Source organism: Rhinoraja longicauda, chromosome 21 (genome assembly GCF_053455715.1).
Source record: "Rhinoraja longicauda isolate Sanriku21f chromosome 21, sRhiLon1.1, whole genome shotgun sequence".
NCBI lineage: Eukaryota > Metazoa > Chordata > Chondrichthyes > Rajiformes > Arhynchobatidae > Rhinoraja > Rhinoraja longicauda.
In genome coordinates, this window is record NC_135973.1 from 1,162,313 (window position 1) to 1,179,947 (window position 17,635).

Genomic DNA, 17,635 nt, shown 5'->3' on the forward strand with positions numbered 1-17,635 from the left:
TGCAGTTCCTTCCGACACATGACATGCCGTGAGTGAAAGACTGAGTGGGCGAGTGAGTGAGTGTGTGAGGGAATTGAGGGACTGAGTGGGTGAGTGAGAGTGGGTGGGTGAGTGAGGAAGGGAGTTGAGGGAGTGAGTATGAATGAGGGGGTGAGTGTGAGGGGGTGAATGAGGGTGTGAGGGAAGGAGTGAATGAGTGGAGGCGGTGAGTGGATAAGCAAGTGTATTCGTGAGGTGGGGGGGTTGTGCTGTGGAGGAGTGGAGTGAGTACGGTGGGTGAGCCATGTAGAGGGTGAGGTGGCGAGTGAGGGCCCCGTGCTGAAGGGGGTAGTGAATGAGTGAGGGTGTGGGCCCCGTGCTGAGGGTGAGGGAGGTGGGTGAGGGCCCTGTGCTGAGGGTGACGTAGGTGAGTGAGTGAGTGAGGGAGGTGAGTGAGGTGAGGGGGGAGGGCCCCGTAGTGAGGGTGATGGAGGTGAGTGAGGGCGAGGGGGGTGAGTGAGTGAGGGTGAGGGAGGTGAGTGAGTGAGTGAGGGTGAGGGAGGTGAGTGAGTGAGTGAGGGTGAGGGAGGAGGGCCCCGTGCTGAGGGTGAGGGAGGAGGGCCCCGTGCTGAGGGTGAGGGAGGTGAGTGAGGGTGGTGAGAGAGGGAGGTGAGTGAGTGAGAATGAGGGCCCCGTGCTGAGGGAGGGCCCCATGCTGTGTGAGTGAGTGAGTGAGTGTGAGTGAGTAGGTGAGGGGGGAGGGCCCTCTCTCTCTCTCTCTCTCTCTCTCTCTCTCTCTCTCTCTCGCTGCGCGCTCTGACCCCGCCCCGCCCGCCCGCCCCGGGCTGGAGTTGGAGCGGCCGCCGAGCGGCGGGAGTCAGGCCCGGGGATCGGGGATCGCGCCTCCAGGCCCCGGCCTCCCTCCCTCCCTCCCTCCCTCCCTCCCTCCCTCTCTCTCAGCTGCGGCCCGACGCAAACCACAGGCCTTGGCTCCGACCGGCGGCGGCGGCGGCGGCGGTGAGTGAGTGAGTGAGGAGCGGGCCGGGCCGGGCCGGGCCGGGGAGACGGGAACATCGGGCTCCGCCATCACCCGGGCCGGAGGGAGGGAGGGAGGGAGTGAAGGAGTGAACGAGGATGAGAGTGAAGGAAAGAGGGAGGGAGGGAGTGAGTGAAGGAAGGAGGGAGGGGATGAGTAAGTGAGGGGAAGGAGGGAGTGAGGGGATGAGTAAGTGAGGGGAGGGAAGGAAGGAGGGAGGGAGGGAGGGAGGGAGGGAGGGAGGGAGGGAGGATGAGAGTGAAGGAAAGAGGGAGGGAGGGAGTGAAGGATCTTTAGGAAGGAAGGAGGGAGTGTGGGAGGAGGCGCTGGAAAAGCCCAGACTTTGATGTTCTGCGTTTGGGCGGCGCCTGCCCCATCCCTGTCCACAGAGAAGCCGTTTGCAGGCGGCCACAGCTGGTGGGTGGGTGGGGGGAGTTGTGGGGGGGGGGGGGGTGGAGGGGGGGGGGGGGGGGGGGTGGGGGGGGGGGGGTGGAGGGTGGGGGGGGGTGGAGGGTGGAGGGTGGGGGGGGGGGGGGGGGGGGGGGGGGTGTAGGGTGGGGGGTGGAGGTGGCGCCAGGAACCGGCTCACCTCTACCCCACTGTGGACATTGGACTTTGTCTGTGGACCTGGTGCTGAGAACCATATCCTGCACCTTGTAACTTCTCTGCTCTAACCTATTGTACATGAGTTTGAACTGATTGTATTTATTGATAGCATTATCTGGTCTATTTGGACAGCACGCAAAACCTTTCACTGTAGCTTGGTACACATGACGATAATAAGCCTGGCTAAACCTAAGAAATGTTCCATAGATAGTGGTCAGGACACCCAGAACATCGCCTCCAAGTCCTCCTGCATCTTGGTGGCATCTTTCCCTGTCCCCATGAGTAGGGAGGCAACCTTCTGCTATTGTAGTATTATGACATTGTAGCACTAGTTTCTCCAAGTGTTTATTTTTTTCCAGTGTGGGATTTGAACCCAGGAACGTTAGCCTCAAAGTAGAATGTACTGCCAGCTGGGTCTGCAAACATAGGGCATGGAGCAGTGGTTCAAAGCAACTTCTTAACTCCACCGTTCATACACCTTGAGTCAAGATGTTTTTAAAAGTAATATTTATTAACTAAATTAGGCAGTCAACCAAGATGCTTAAATGAACAAGCTTAAGCAACCTCGGCCAACAATTTGTCATACACACCATCAACAAGGAACGATAGGTGTCCTCGAACCTTTCTATCCACACTAAAATATGTTTGAATAAACATATTTAAACTTTTGTGGACCTGAAATTAAATTCTAATGTTATCAAGGCAAAAAGTCTGAAGAAGGGTCTCAACCCGGAACGTCACCCATTCCTTCTCTCCAGAGATGCTGCCTGTCCTGCTGAGTTACTCCAGCATTTTGTGTCTATCTTCAGACCATTTTTGTTATCTCCCTTCTGTGGAATGAAATGCTAACTAGTGTTTTGAAGTTACCCTGATGATTTTTGTGTGTCTGCAGGACAAGATGACGGATATTCGCCACTCCTTATTACGCCGCGATGCTTTAAGTGCGGCAAAAGAACTCCTGTACCATCTGGACATTTTCTTCAACAGCCAGCTGCAGAATGTCCCTGGTCCACTGGTTGACAAATCCACCATTGAGCTAGTCGAGGAATTTATATTTCAACTTCCAAAAGAACGTAATGCTCAACCAAAAGTAAGTTGTACAAGATAATTTCAGAAGATCTGTAATTTATCATTTAAAAAACTATCTACATACGCTGGAAATATTACACAAAATCACAATATAAATGCATGGAATCATTCAGGCAATGCCCTTTTTGAGAATGGGGTCTAGGCTTGAAACATTTATCCATTTGATGAAGAATTGTCCTGATCCAAACCATTGCCTATCCAGAGATGCTGCCTGACCTGCTGAGTTACTCCAGGACTTTGTGGAGTTCCTCTAGCGTCCGCAGTTCTTTGTGTCTCCATTGCTTCATTCATCCATTTGTTCTTGTCATATACGATGACAGACTTTTAGAGAATGTCCCATATGTTGATGGTTCGAGCATAAACTTGCATGAATAAGGAAGCTCCAAATTTTTGAAACTTGGGAAACATGCTTGATTGAGTAACTTTCAAATTTTAATGTGGAGAAACGGCAAGGAAGTTTCATGTAATTCTTTACTACTGAGTCCGTTCATTTTTTTAGTACTTTCCGGTGGTTTTACAACATTTTAAAGTAATTTTAGTCAGTTAGTTTTGTATCAGATTCATTCTCATATACTCAGGCTGTTTTCACCTTGTTCACGGGCTCGTAAGGAAGTGCATTTGGTTGCCAAAAGCACTCCTCTCAGCTGCGCAGGACCTCAGTTCAAGACAGTTTAAATAGGGATATTTATTCTACAGAAGATCCCAGGAATGAGTAGGTTAACATATGACGAGCATTTGTCGGCACTGGGCCTGTACTTGCTGGAGTTTAGAAGAATGAGGGGGGACCTCATTGAAACATACAGAATAGTGAAAGGCTTGGATAGAGTGGATGTGGAGAGGATGTTTTCACCAGTGGGAGAGTCTAGGATTAGAAGTCATAGCCTCAGAATTAAAGGATGTTCTTTTAGGGAAAGCATAGAAAAATAGGTGTAGGAGTAGACCATTCGGCCCTTCGAGCCAGCACCGCCATTCAATATGATCATGGCTGATAATCTAAAATCAGTACCCCGTTCCTGCTTTTTCCTCTTTTTTTAAGCTAAATCTAACTCTTAGATTCACCCTTCAAGGAGATGAGGAGGGTGGTGAATCTGTGGATTTCTTTGCTACAGAGGGTTGTGGAGGCCAAATCAGTGGATATTTTTAAGGCAGAGATAGATAGATTGTTGATTAGTACAGGTGTCAGAAATTATGGGGAGAAGGCAGGAGAATGGGTTTAGGAGGAAGAGACTCCAAAGACGTACAGGTATGTAGGTTAATTGGCTGGGTAAATGTAAAAATTGTCCCTAGTGGGTGTAGGATAGTGTTAATCTGCGGGGATCGCTGGGCGGCACGGACTTGGAGGGCCGAAAAGGCCTGTTTCCGGCTGTATATATATGATATGATATGATGATAGATCAGCCATGATTGAATGGCGGAGTAGACTTGATGGGCCGAATGGCCTAATTCTGCTCCTATAACATGACCTCAAGAACTGGATTAGGGACAGATGAATATCGATTATACTGTTTCTGCTGATTATAGGTTCTGGGCTATTTTGTCTCCAGTAATGTGTGCCCATTTTCAAAATGTATTTTCATTGTACTGTTCTGTACTAACCTTTAGTTTCCTTTATTGCAAGAGATTGAGTTCATTGCAGGAGCTACAACTGCTGGAGATCATGTGTTGTTATTTCCAAGAACAAAGTAAAGATGCAGTTCGACAGATCATCTTCTCTGCGCTGTTTGGTCCTCAGGGTAATAAAGCCGATGAAAATAGACTGGCTATGTTGGGGAAACTGGTCTCCATGGCCATAGCAATCTGTCGTGTCCCCATTCTGGAATGTGCTGCCTTGTGGTTGCAGGTATGACCCGCTCTCAAAAGTGAAAGTTCAAATATTGGAATATTGCAAAGTAAATGGCTATCCAATATAACATATAACATATAACAACTACAGCATGGAAACAGGCCTGTCCGGCCCTACCAGTCCACGCCGACCATTCTCCCTGACCTAGTCTCATCTACCTGCACTCAGACCATAACCCTCCAATCCCCTCCTATCCATATACCTATCCAATTTACTCTTAAATAATAAAATCGAGCCAGCCTCCACCACTTCCACCGGAAGCCCATTCCATACAGCCACAACCCTCTGAGTAAAGAAGTTCCCCCTCATGTTACCCCTAAACCTTTGTCCCTCAATTCTGAAGCTATGTCCCCTTGTTGTAATCTTCCTCACTCTCAAAGGGAAAAGCCTACCCACGTCAACTCTGTCCGTCCCTCTCAAAATTTTAAAAACCTCTATAATAATGAATGAAAGTAGAATGCGTGATTCGTTTGTGAAGAGAGAGAAATTATTAGTTGATGCAAGTGAAGAATATCTGCTTCCTCATCCACTGCCCCCTCCCCGCCTTTGCTGCTTTCTCCACCCCATCCCTTCTACAATCAGTCTGAAGAAGGGTCCTGACCCAAAACATCATCTGCCCATTCCCTCCACAGAACATCACTGTGTTCCTCCAGCACTTGTTTTGCTTAAGAATTTCTATGTATCATGTTTATAAAAATAATGTTTTATATATGCGCATGGAATTTTTCTGTCTTACCAAACCAATGGTACTGTCTTGTGTGTCCACTGCTACACCTTTAACTTTTAAATGTGGCTAAATCCACCCTTGCATTTGTCATTTATTGATATCTAACATTAAAGGTGTTTGAAATTAAATCACAATTGAATTAATTTAGATGACCTGTGCCAAGGGTTCCCAAACTGGGGTAAAATAATAATGTTAAAAACAATATTTTAAAATTTCCCCTTTGTCAGTTGCTTTATTATGGTAGAAGTGTAAACTCAAATTACTGAACAAAACAGGGTGGAGGTAAATTTACTTTTGAAAAGTTGCCGGGGTAAAAGGGACGAAAAAGGTTGGGAACCCCTGACCTTTGCAATGATTTGAAGATAGACACAAAATGCTGGAGGAACTCAGTGGGACAGGCAGCTTCTCTGGAGAGAAGGATTGGGCGACTTTTTGGGTCTAGACGTCACCCATTCCTTCTCTCCAGAGATGCTGCCTGTCCCGCTGAGTTACTTCAGCACTTTGTGTCTATCTTTGGTGTAAACCAGCATCTGCAGTTCCTTCCTACACATTTTATGTGCAATGATTTGTCTTTGTGGCTGTGTTGCAGAGAACACATGCGGTATTCTGTGTGAAACTTGCAAAGGTCCTGGTGGAGGATTACTGCATTCTGGTGCCTGGCTCGGTACAGACACTCAAGTGCATTGTTCACGCCAGTCCACGCTTCTGCTGCCAGCTGATCACTGCAGTCACTGCCCTCTATGACCTCTCCACAGGTATGGTATTGACAGCATTTTTAACGCACCTTTTTAACTATGTCTGTGTGAATCGTTTTACTTTTCACAATTTTACAATGTACTGCAAATATTCTTGCCTTGTTCTGTGATTATGTTGTTTTGCTCATCGTTGTCCCATTTGAAGGGAATATTGAAACCTCTAATTCATTTGTTGCTGTTTCTCTCTTCTGCTGTAATTACTTATTATATCATCGTCCATCTCTGTAAACCCTTATGGTTATCAGTGAAATGTGGTGTACCTCGACTTTCAGAAAGCCTTCGACAAGGTCCCACATAGGAGATTAGTGGGCAAAATTAGGGCACATGGTATTGGGGGTAAGGTACTGACATGGATAGAAAATTGGTTGACAGACAGAAAGCAAAGAGTGGGGATAAATGGGTCCCTTTCGGAATGGCAGGCAGTGACCAGTGGGGTACCGCAAGGTTCGGTGCTGGGACCCCAGCTATTTACGATATACATTAATGACTTAGACGAAGGGATTAAAAGTACCATTAGCAAATTTGCAGATGATACTAAACTGGGGGGTAGTGTGAATTGTGAGGAAGATGCAATAAGGCTGCAGGGTGACTTGGACAGGTTGTGTGAGTGGGCGGATACATGGCAGATGCAGTTTAATGTAGATAAGTGTGAGGTTATTCACTTTGGAAGTAAGAATAGAAAGGCAGATTATTATCTGAATGGTGTCAAGTTAGGAGGAGGGGGAGTTCAACAAGATCTGGGTGTCCTAGTGCATCAGTCAATGAAAGGAAGCATGCAGGTACAGCAGGCAGTGAAGAAAGCCAATGGAATGTTGGCCTTCGTAACAAGAGGAGTTGAGTATAGGAGCAAAGAGGTCCTTCTACAGTTGTACCGGGCCCTGGTGAGACCGCACCTGGAGTACTGTGTGCAGTTTTGGTCTCCAAATTTGAGGAAGGATATTCTTGCTATGGAGGGCGTGCAGCGTAGGTTCACTAGGTTAATTCCCGGAATGGCGGGACTGTCGTATGTTGAAAGGCTGGAGCGATTGGGCTTGTATACACTGGAATTTAGAAGGATGAGGGGGGATCTTATTGAAACATATAAGATAATTAGGGGATTGGACACATTAGAGGCAGGAAACATGTTCCCAATGTTGGGGGAGTCCAGAACAAGGGGCCACAGTTTAAGAATAAGGGGTAGGCCATTTAGAACGGAGATGAGGAGGAAGTTTTTCAGTCAGAGAGTGGTGAAGGTGTGGAATTCTCTGCCTCAGAAGGCAGTGGAGGCCAGTTCGTTGGATGCTTTCAAGAGAGAGCTGGATAGAGCTCTTAAGGATAGCGGAGTCAGGGGGTATGGGGAGAAGGCAGGAACGGGGTACTGATTGAGAGTGATCAGCCATGATCGCATTGAATGGCTGTGCTGGCTCGAAGGGCTGAATGGCCTACTCCTGCACCTATTGTCTATTGTCTATTGTTTTTCACTGTACCTCGGTACATGTGAGACAATAAACTGAAGGTAGACACAAAATGCTGGAGTAACTCAGACAGCCTGACCCGCTGTGTTACTCCAGAATTTTGTGTCTACCTTCGATTTAAACCAACATCTGCAGTTTTTTTCCTAGACAATAAACTGACCTGAACTGGTTGCAGTATCTTTAAAGAAGGTTTGTGGGGGGGATGGGGTGACATTTCTCGGGGTGACAGAGTGCTGACTTTTTTCTGAGCACAGTTGTTCTGTTGCAGATGATCTGATTCCTCCGCATGATTTGTTGGAGATGGTCGTATCATGGGTGTACGAGGATCCACGGTTGACGCTCATCACGTTCTTGAACAGCGCAGCCAACCTCCCACGTGGGTTTCTGGAGCTCACACCGCTGCCAGGCCTGATCCGCTGGTGTGCACTTGCACCACTGGCTTACAAAAGGAACTGCAAGACTTCCTTGGCACAAAGCTTTGTGAATGGGCACAGCAACAAAATGTGCAAGGAGGTTGAAAGTGATGGAAACAAGGACATCAAGATCCTTTACTCAAAGCTGCATTTAAGTGTTCTTCAAGTCCTTATGATTCTTCAGGGCCATTTAACGGAGAAAAACTTGTACGGACGGTTAGAGCTCGTCATGTTCGATCATGTCGATCGGCTTGTTGGAGACATTAACAAATTGGTTAAAGAACTAAATCTTTCGAATCCCGTGAAGGAGGTTGAACTGGCGCTGGACAGGTTAGCTCAAGCTCTGCAAGTTGGCATCGCGTCTGGAGCACTGCTGTGTGCCCGAGGTAAGCTGAGGACATGACTGACAAACAAGGAACTGCAGATCCTGCTTTCCTCCTTTGTGTACAAAAGGACACAGAGTGCTGGAGTAACTCAGCGGGTCAGGCAGCATCTCTGGAGAACATGGATAGGTGACGTTTCACAGAGTGCTGGAGTAACTCAGTGGGTCAGGCAGCATCTCTGGAGAACACGGATAGGTGACGTTTCACAGAGTGCTGGAGTAACTCAGTGGGTCAGGCAGCATCTCTGGAGAACATGGATAGGTGACGTTTCACAGAGTGCTGGAGTAACTCAGTGGGTCAGGCAGCATCTCTGGAGAACATGGATAGGTGACGTTTCACATTGAGTTCTCCAGAGATGCTGCCTGACCAACTGAGTTACTCCAGCACTCTGAAACGTCACCTATCCATGTTCTCCAGAGATGCTGCCTGACCCGTTGAGTTACTCCAGCACATTATCTTTTTTTGTAAACCAGCATCTGCAGTTTATCCATTAAATTGACAATATTGTTTTGACTATATTTTATTTAACTTTAGTTGTATTGATTGAATTTATTGATTAGACCTTCTCCCTTTTATAAAACTGCTATTATTAGTTATCACAACACCAGCAATTCACATTTTATTATTTTAGCTCAATGATTCTTGGTTGAGTTTGTATATTTACAAGTAAATACATACTAATTCAATCTTTGGGTTATGTTGCATTCAACATTAGTAAATTGCTAAGTGTTGAAAAGGAACAAGGATTAAATTTGACAACTCGCAGTGTGGTTTAGGATCTCGAGGATTTTTATTTAAAGGCCAGGTCATCCTCCTTGCTCTGCCTATTGAATGGGATAACACTGGGAAATAAATGCTTTTACACGTGCTCATGAACATTCCAAAGAAGGAAGAGGGAAACATTAAATTTGCTTGAGCACTGATTTGTAAACCATACAGGTTTATTTCTAAAAAGACTGCCAAATTCCATGATGTGTAATTTTAGATTTCTTTAGAATCTGATCTTCCAAAGACAAAGCATGATCTGGGACAGACCTTCATCGATATAACATTTTATGTGTATATTTTCAATTTAAATCTCTGACTAATTAGTTTAATACAAAAACCAGCAATATCTTTATCCTCATTACTCTGAGGTTAGTTTCTTTGGAAATGTAAATTTGGAAAACATAAAAGTAATTTAAATCATTGAATGTATAAATATTTACATATTGTTGACTGAATGAATGTACTTTATTAATTGTTATCATGCATTTTCTAGATAATTTGCGTTCCATCTGCTCTGCACTTCCACATCACAAGTAAGCACGCTTATTCTCCACACTAATTGATAATTTCTGAGAAAAACATTAATTTTAAATAGTTCTGATTGTAAGTTGCTGTGAGCTTTTCCTAGCACAGAAATGAAAATGTAAAATTACTCACATTGTTTGGTCTGTGACTCTTAAAATAGGCACAGTGGCGCAACTGGAAGAGCCGTCAGCTCACAGCGCCAGAGCCCCTGGTTCAAGCCTGACCTCGCTTGCTGCCAGCGTGGTCTTTACACGTGCTCCCTGTGAATGCGTGGGTTTCCTCTGGGTGTTTCAGTTTCTTCCCATGTCCCAAAGACGTGTGGGTTTGTAGGTTAATTGACCTGGAAATTGCCCCTCATGTAGTGCCTCCCTAGTGGATGAGAAAATGGAGTAACTTGGAACTAGTGTGAACGGGGTGATTGATAGAAACATACAAGATTAGGTGCAGGAGTAGACCATTCGAACCAACACCACCATTAAATCTGATCATGGCAGATCATCTAAAATCTGTACCCCGTCCCTGCTTTTTCCCCATATCCCTTGATTCCTTTAGCTCTAAGAGCTAAATCTAACTCTCTCTTAAAAACATCCAGTGAATTGGCCTCCACTGCCTTCTGTGGCAGAGAATTCCACAAATTCACAACTCTGGGTGAAGTAGTTTTTCCTCATCTCAGTCCTAAATGACCTACCTCTTATTCTTAAACCGTGACCCCTGGTTCTGGACTCCCCCAACACCGAGAACATTTTTCCTGCATCTAGCCTGTCCAATCCTTTGAGAATTTTATATGTTTCTATAAGATCCCCTCTCATCCTTCTAAATTCCAGTGTATACAAGCCCAGTCGACCCATTCTTTCATTGATGGCCTGCGTGGACTCAGTGGTTCGAAGGGTTTGTTTCTGTGTTATATCTTTAAATCAATCAAAATAACTAAAATTTATATGAATATATTAGGCTGTCAATAAGCAGCATAGTACCAGAAAAAGAGATTGTGTCCTTCTTTATCTGTCTCTAACATTACAGATATTTTAATTGCCATCAACATTTTTATTCAAGCATTCTACAGCCAGTGAATTTTTATTCTCCAGATCACTCAGTAACTGCCAGTACCATGTTTCTGGTGCGCAGGTGGTTGGAATCAGTGGGATCAGCTTACAGCTCCAGGGTCCCTCACCAAGCCACTGGGAGCGAAAGCTGCAGATCTCAGTGTCAGGGACCAGCGCCCCTTCACCAAGACTCTCAGCCTATTTGGATGGGTGATTAGTGGAAGACCTCTGACTGAGATCCTGGGTGGAGAGAGTGGATGTGGAGAGGATATTTCCACTAGTAGGAGAGTCTTGGACCAGAGGTCACAGCCTCAGAAGAAAAGGATGTATCTCTAGAAAGGAGATGAGGAATTTCTTTAGTCAGAGGGTGGTGAATCTGTGGAATTCTTTGCCATAGAAGGCTGTGGAGGCCGTCAGTGGGTATTTTAAAGGCAGAGATATATAGATTCTCGATTAGTACGGGTGTCAGTACCAATTATAAAAAGCCTTTTACACTGGAAATTGAATTTCAGAGTAGGGATGAATTATACTTTTTTAGTGTGGACTTGTAGAAAAACAATAGGGAATAGATAGCAGCAGCTGAACATGGCTTGAATTAAGTTTCCATCTCTTGTTTGGTGTCACCATTAATCATTATCTATCATGCATTATTATCTTTCTTAAGGTATTTATTCACAAAATGCTGGAGTAACTCAGCAGGTCAGGCAGCATCTCAGGAGAGAAGGAATGGGTGACGTTTCGGGTCGAGACCCTTCTTCTGAGTCTGAAGAAGGGTCCCGACCCGAAAGGTCGTCCATTCCTTCTCTCCTGAGATGCTGCCTGACTTGCTGAGTTACTCCAGCATTTTGTGAATAAATACCTTCGATTTGTACCAGCATCTGCAGTTATTTTCTTATATTATCTTTCTTACTGTCAACTTGTACAGGGACGATTGAGTGCTATGAGAATTAAAAAATAAATAAATATATATATATATATATATATTATTATTGGATCTGATTCTCCAGGTCAGGGGATTTTAAAAAAGTTGAACAAAAGGAAAGCTAGTTGTAACTTTAATTTTGTTTCTGGACAGCTTGCTTCAGTTGGTTTTGACGGGACCAGTACAGCAGCCGTCTCACACGGCGCTGCCACCGGGATTCTACCCACACATCCACACGTCCCCTGCTCGCTATCCCATGTACGCAACTCACCCGGTGCAGACGTACATGCCGGGCATGGCTTTCTCCTATCGGCCGATCCGGTGAAACATTCTCCATTACAAAGATTAGACGGGACACCTCGTGGATATGTACAGTTTTTGCATTGAAACCAATTCCCAAGAGTTATTTCAGTACCTTTTTTTAAACTGAAAATTTGTACTTATCAATGAAGATAAAATGAATTAATTGAAACCATCTGCGTATTTTATACTTTCTTAATGAGATTTACCAAACGTTTACCTACAGCAGTGAGATGGTTAAGAATTTTCCACATCCACGATATGACCAGTTTTAAAAACACACATTCTTCTTGCGGATTTATTACTTTCAATATCTGTAACTTAATATTATTTGAGTATATTGTTAAATTGACTTGTCTGCAGAACCTTTTTTATAAAGGGGTGTTTTAAACAAAAATCTGTAGTATTCCTTTATCTCCACTTCCTGGATAAGCTCCATTGGTTTATTACGTATATTGTATCACAATAGTTAGCCCTTTTAACATTCTAACTTTTTTCGCTGAAAATTTTCTTCATTTTGTAAAGCTTGTGCCTTTTAAGAGCATCTTTCAAGTGAAACACGACACCAGATCTGGTGTATTTTTGTTATTTGGAGCAGCATAGAAGAATGAACAAGATATCACTACTTTAACAAAAGAGCAAAATAAAATTTTACATGAAAGTAACAGTGAACCTGTACACATAATGCCTTCAGAAAATTAGACCAATGCACAGATCACACAAAACAAAATCACTCATCTTTTAGGGATTATTATTCTTCTGCTTCAAGTTTTACGATTTGTTCGTATGACCAATTAGTGTATTGAATGAATGAATGAATGAATGAATGAATGAATGAATGATGAATGAATACTTTATTGTCACTTGTGAGGAGTCACAGTGAAATTCTTTGCATGTATGCAACAGTCACCACATAAAGAGTGTTGACAAAGTTACAGAGTTCACCTTTATTCTCCCCCACCCCTCACAGTGGCCCCCTCCACGCCGGATCCCTCTTTATTCGATGTCCACACCAACGTAGTGGGAAAAAGTGACAATTAATTAAGCAATTATGTAGCAAATGATATCTTTTTAAAACAAAATGTGATCTCGGCGATAACTTGTGGAGTCAGTGAAACTGCTGGCTGTGCTTTGTTTGACGGGGCTTGCTGCATTAAAAGCTCCTTGAGATTATGATCTGAAGCATCATAATCTCTACCAGTATCTTGATTGAAGCTAAACATTTTACCTTTTGCATTGTTATGGCCATTCAGGCTATTACAGATGCAGGCAATTGGACCCTGCTATTCAAAGGCCTTTTTTAATGCCGCTGTTAAAAAATCATGTAAATGACAGCTGTGAGCAAGAGTAGTTTGCACATCATTATTGAGGTTTAGACTCCTCGTGCTATTACAGTGTCCTCCATAATGTTTGGGGCAAAGACCCATCATTTATTTATTTGCCTCTGTACTCCACAATTTGAGATTTGTAATTTAAAAAAAATCACATGTGGTTAAAGTGCACAATGGCAGATTTTATTAAATGCCATTTTTATACATTTTGGTTTCACCATGTAGAAATGACAGCAGTGTTTATACATTTGTGTATCAGTGTTTTATAAATTAAAATAAAAACTCTGCAGATGATGTTCACTGAAAGATAAAGAGAACCTTCAAACATTTTAATGACTTCCCTACTGTTTTACTCCATATGTAAACATGTGAACAGATTTGTATTTCTATTGCCCCTCCAATGCCTTGATCTGTGCTTTCTGAGCCAGTGAATTATTTCACAACGAAATTCATATTTATGTAAATGTATACCTTTGTAAAAAGGTCAGATGAACAAACTAAATGTTAGCAATAGCAATTTTTTTAAAGTGAGGGGTGCCTGTAAGGTGAATGCTTGCAATCTTTTCCCCAGAGTAGAGGATTCTAAATCCAGAGGGCATGAGCTTAAGGTGGTTTAAATCGAAGATGGACACAAAATAGGTGCAGGAGTAGGCCATTCGGTCCTTCGAGCCTGCACCGCCATTCAATGTGATCATGGCTGAACATCCACAATCAGTACCCCGTTCCTGCCTTCTCCCTATATCACTTGATCCCGCTAGCCCTAAGAGCTAAATCTAACTCTTTTGAATGCATCCAGTGAATCGGCCTCCACTGCCTTCTGAGGCAGAGAATTCCACAAATTCACAACTCTCTGGTGGAAAAAGTTTTTTCCTCATTTCAGTTCTAAATGGCCTACCCCTTATTCTTGAACTGTGAACCCTGGTTCTGGACTCCCTCAACATCGGGAACATGTATCCTGCATCCAGCGTGACAAATCCTTTAGCGCAGCGGTAGAGTTGCTGCTTTACAGCGAATGCAGCGCTGGAGAATCAGGTTCGATCCTGACTACGGGTGCTGCACTGTAAGGAGTTTGTACATTCTCCCCGTGACCTGCGTGGGTTTTCTCCGAGATCTTCGGTTTCCTCCCACACTCCAAAGACGTACAGGTATGTAGGTTAATTGGCTGGGTAAATGTAAAAATTGTCCCTAGTGGGTGTAGGATAGTGTTAATGTACGGGGATCACTGGGCGGCACGGACTTGGAGGGCCGAAAAGGCCTGTTTCCGGCTGTAGATATATGATATGATATGATATAAGATTATACGATCCCCTCTCATCCTTGTAAATTCCAGGGAATGCAAGCCCGGTTGACTCATTCTTTCATCATGTCAATCCTGCCGTCCCTGGAATTAACCTGGTGAACCTACTCCCTCGATAGCAAGAATGTCCTTCCTCAAATTAGGACAAAATAGATAATAGATGCAGGAGTAGGCCATTCGGCCCCTCGAGCCAGCACCACCATTCAATGTGATCATGGCTGATCATTCTCAATCAGTACCCCGTTCCTGCCTTCTCCCCATACCCCCTGACTCTGCTATCCTTAAAAGCTCTATCTAGCTCTCTTGAATGCATTCAGAGAATTGGCCTCCACTGCCTTCTGAGGCAGAGAATTCCACAGATTCACAACTCTCTGACAGAAAAGGTTTTTCCTCAAATGGGGCTAGTTCAGTATGGGTGGGCTGAGGAACTCATAGAAACATAGAAAATAGGTGCAGGAGTAGGCCATTCGGCCCTTCGAGCCTGCACCGCCATTCAATATGATCATGGCTGATCATCCAGCTCAGTAGCCTGTACCTGCCTTCTCTCCATACCCCCTGATCCTTTTAGCAAAAAGGGCCACACCTAACTCCCTCTTAAATATAGCCAATGAACTGGCCTCAACTACCTTCTGTGGCAGAGAATTCCACAGACTCACCACTCTCTGTGTGAAGAAATGTTTTCTCATCTCGGTCCTAAAAGACTTCCCCCTTATCCTTAAGCTGTGACCCCTGGTTCTGGACTCCCCCAACATCGGGAACAATCTTCCCGCATCTAGCCTCTCCAACCCCTTAAGAATTTTATATGTTTCTATAAGATCCCCTCTCAGTCTTCTAAATTCCAGCGAGTACAAGCTCAGTCTATCCAGTCTTTCCTCATATGAAAGTCCCGCCATCCCAGGGATCAATCTGGTGAACCTTCTCTGTACTCCCTTTAAGGCAAGAACGTCTTTCCTCAGGTGAGGAGACCAAAACTGCACACAATACTCCAGGTGCGGTCTCACCAAGGCCCTGTACAACTGCAGCAGAACCTCCCTGCTCCTAAACTCAAATCCTCTTGCTATGAATGCCAACATACCATTCGCTTTCTTCACTGCCTGCTTCACCTGCATGCTTGCTTTCAATGACTGGTGCACCATGACACCCAGGTCACGTTGCATCTCCCCTTCTCCCAATCGGTCACCATTCAGGTAATACTCTGCTTTCCTGTTCTTGCCGCCAAAGTGGATAACCTCACATTTATCCACATTATATTGCATCTGCCATGCATTTGCCCACTCGCCTAATCTATCCAAGTCACTCTGCAGCCTCCTAGCATCCTCCTCGCAGCTAACACTGCCACCCAGCTTCGTGTCATCCGCAAACTTAGAGATGTTGCATTCAATTCCCTCGTCCAAATCATTAATATACACTGTAAATAACTGGGGTCCCAGCACTGAGCCTTGCGGTACCCCACTAGTCACTGCCTGCCATTCCGAAAAGGACCCGTTTATTCCTACTCTTTGCTTCCTGTCCGCCAACCAATTTTCTATCCACCTCAACACTGAACCCTCAATACCGTGTGCTTTAAGTTTGTACACCAATCTCCTATGTGGGACCTTGTCGAAGGCCTTCTGAAAGTCCAGATACAACACATCGACTGGTTCTCCCTTATCCACTCTACTAGTTACATCCTCGAAAAATTCTATAAGATTCGTCAGACATGATTTGCCTTTGGTAAATCCATGCTGACTTTGTCCGATGATTTCACCACTTTCCAAATGTGATGCTATCACATCTTTAATAACTGACTCTAGCATTTTCCCCGCTACCGATGTTAGGCTAACTGGTCTATAATTCCCCGTTTTCTCTCTCCCTCCCTTTTTAAAAAGTGGGGTTACATTAGCTACCCTCCAGTCCTCAGGAACTACTCCAGAATCTAAAGAGTTTTGAAAAATTATCACTAATGCATCCACTATTTCTGAGGCTACTTCCTTAAGCACTCTGGGATGCAGCCTATCTGGCCCTGGGGTTTATCTGCCTTTAATCCATTTAATTTACCTAACACCACTTCCCGACTAACCTGGATTTCCCTCAGTTCCTCCATCTCGTTAGACCCCCGGTCCCCCGCTATTTCCGGCAGACGGGTTATGTCTTCCTTAGTGAAGACAGAACCAAAGTATTTGTTCAATTGGTCTGCCATCTCATTGTTCCCTATGATCAATTCACCTGTTTCCGACTGCAAGGGACCTACATTTGCCTTAACTAATCTTTTTCTCTTGACATATCTATAAAAGCTTTTGCAGTCAGTTTTTATGTTCCTTGCCAGTTTGCCCTCATAATCTATTTTCCCTTTCCTAATTAAGCCCTTTGTCCTCCTCTGCTGGACTCTGAATTTTTCCCAGTCCTCTGGTATGCTACTTTTTCTGGCTAATCTGTATGCTTCATCTTTTGTTTTAATACTATCCTTGATTTCCCTTGTTAGCCACGGATGCACTACCTTTCCTGGTTTGTTCTTTTGCCAAACTGGGATGAACACTTGTTGTAGTTCATCCATGCGACCTTTAAATGCCTTCCATTGCATGTCCACCGTCAACCCCTTCAGCATCAATCGCCAGTCTATCTTGGACAATTCACGCCTCATACCCTCAAAGTTACCTTTATTTAAGTTCAGAACACTTGTTTCTGTATCGACTTTGTCACTCTCCATCCTAATGAAGAACTCTACCATATTATGATCACTCTTGCCCAAGGGGCCTCGCACAACAAGACTGCTAACTAACCCTTCCTCATTACTCAATACCCAGTCTAGAATGGCCTGTTCTCTCGTTGGTTCCTCGACATGTTGGTTTAGAAAACCATCTCTCAAACATTCCAAAAAATCCTCTTCCTCAGCACCACTGCCAGTTTGGTTCACCCAATCTATATGTAGATTGAAGTCACCCATTATAACTGCTGCACCTTTAGTGCACGCATTTCCAATTTCCTGCTTGATGCCATCCCCAACCTCCCTACTGCTGTTAGGTGGCCTGTACACAACTCCCACTAGCGTTTTCTGCCCCTTAGTATTTCGCATCTCTACCCATATCGATTCCACTTCCTCCAAGCTAATGTCCTTCCTTTCCACTGCTTTAATCTCCTCTCTAACCAGTAACGCTACCCCACCTCCTTTTCCTTTCTGTCTATCC

General features: G+C 44.5%; 1 protein-coding gene across 5 annotated transcripts; it reads left to right on the forward strand.

Annotated features, from left to right (window-relative positions):
* Positions 1 to 631: 631 nt before the first annotated feature.
* ints15 (integrator complex subunit 15) lies at positions 632 to 13,497 on the forward strand. 5 transcript variants are annotated; one of them, XM_078418404.1, is made up of 7 exons: positions 632 to 1,004; positions 2,514 to 2,711; positions 4,329 to 4,550; positions 5,870 to 6,035; positions 7,758 to 8,288; positions 9,547 to 9,586; positions 11,697 to 13,494. In XM_078418404.1, exons 2-7 carry the CDS (start codon positions 2,520 to 2,522, stop codon positions 11,866 to 11,868), a joined length of 1,323 nt encoding a protein of 440 aa, XP_078274530.1. In that variant the 5' UTR covers positions 632 to 1,004; positions 2,514 to 2,519; the 3' UTR covers positions 11,869 to 13,494. The 5 variants fall into 5 exon arrangements, with proteins under 5 accessions (XP_078274530.1, XP_078274528.1, XP_078274529.1 ...); XM_078418402.1 differs by having other exon boundaries at positions 633 to 996; XM_078418403.1 differs by having other exon boundaries at positions 633 to 993.
* Positions 13,498 to 17,635: the final 4,138 nt, after the last annotated feature.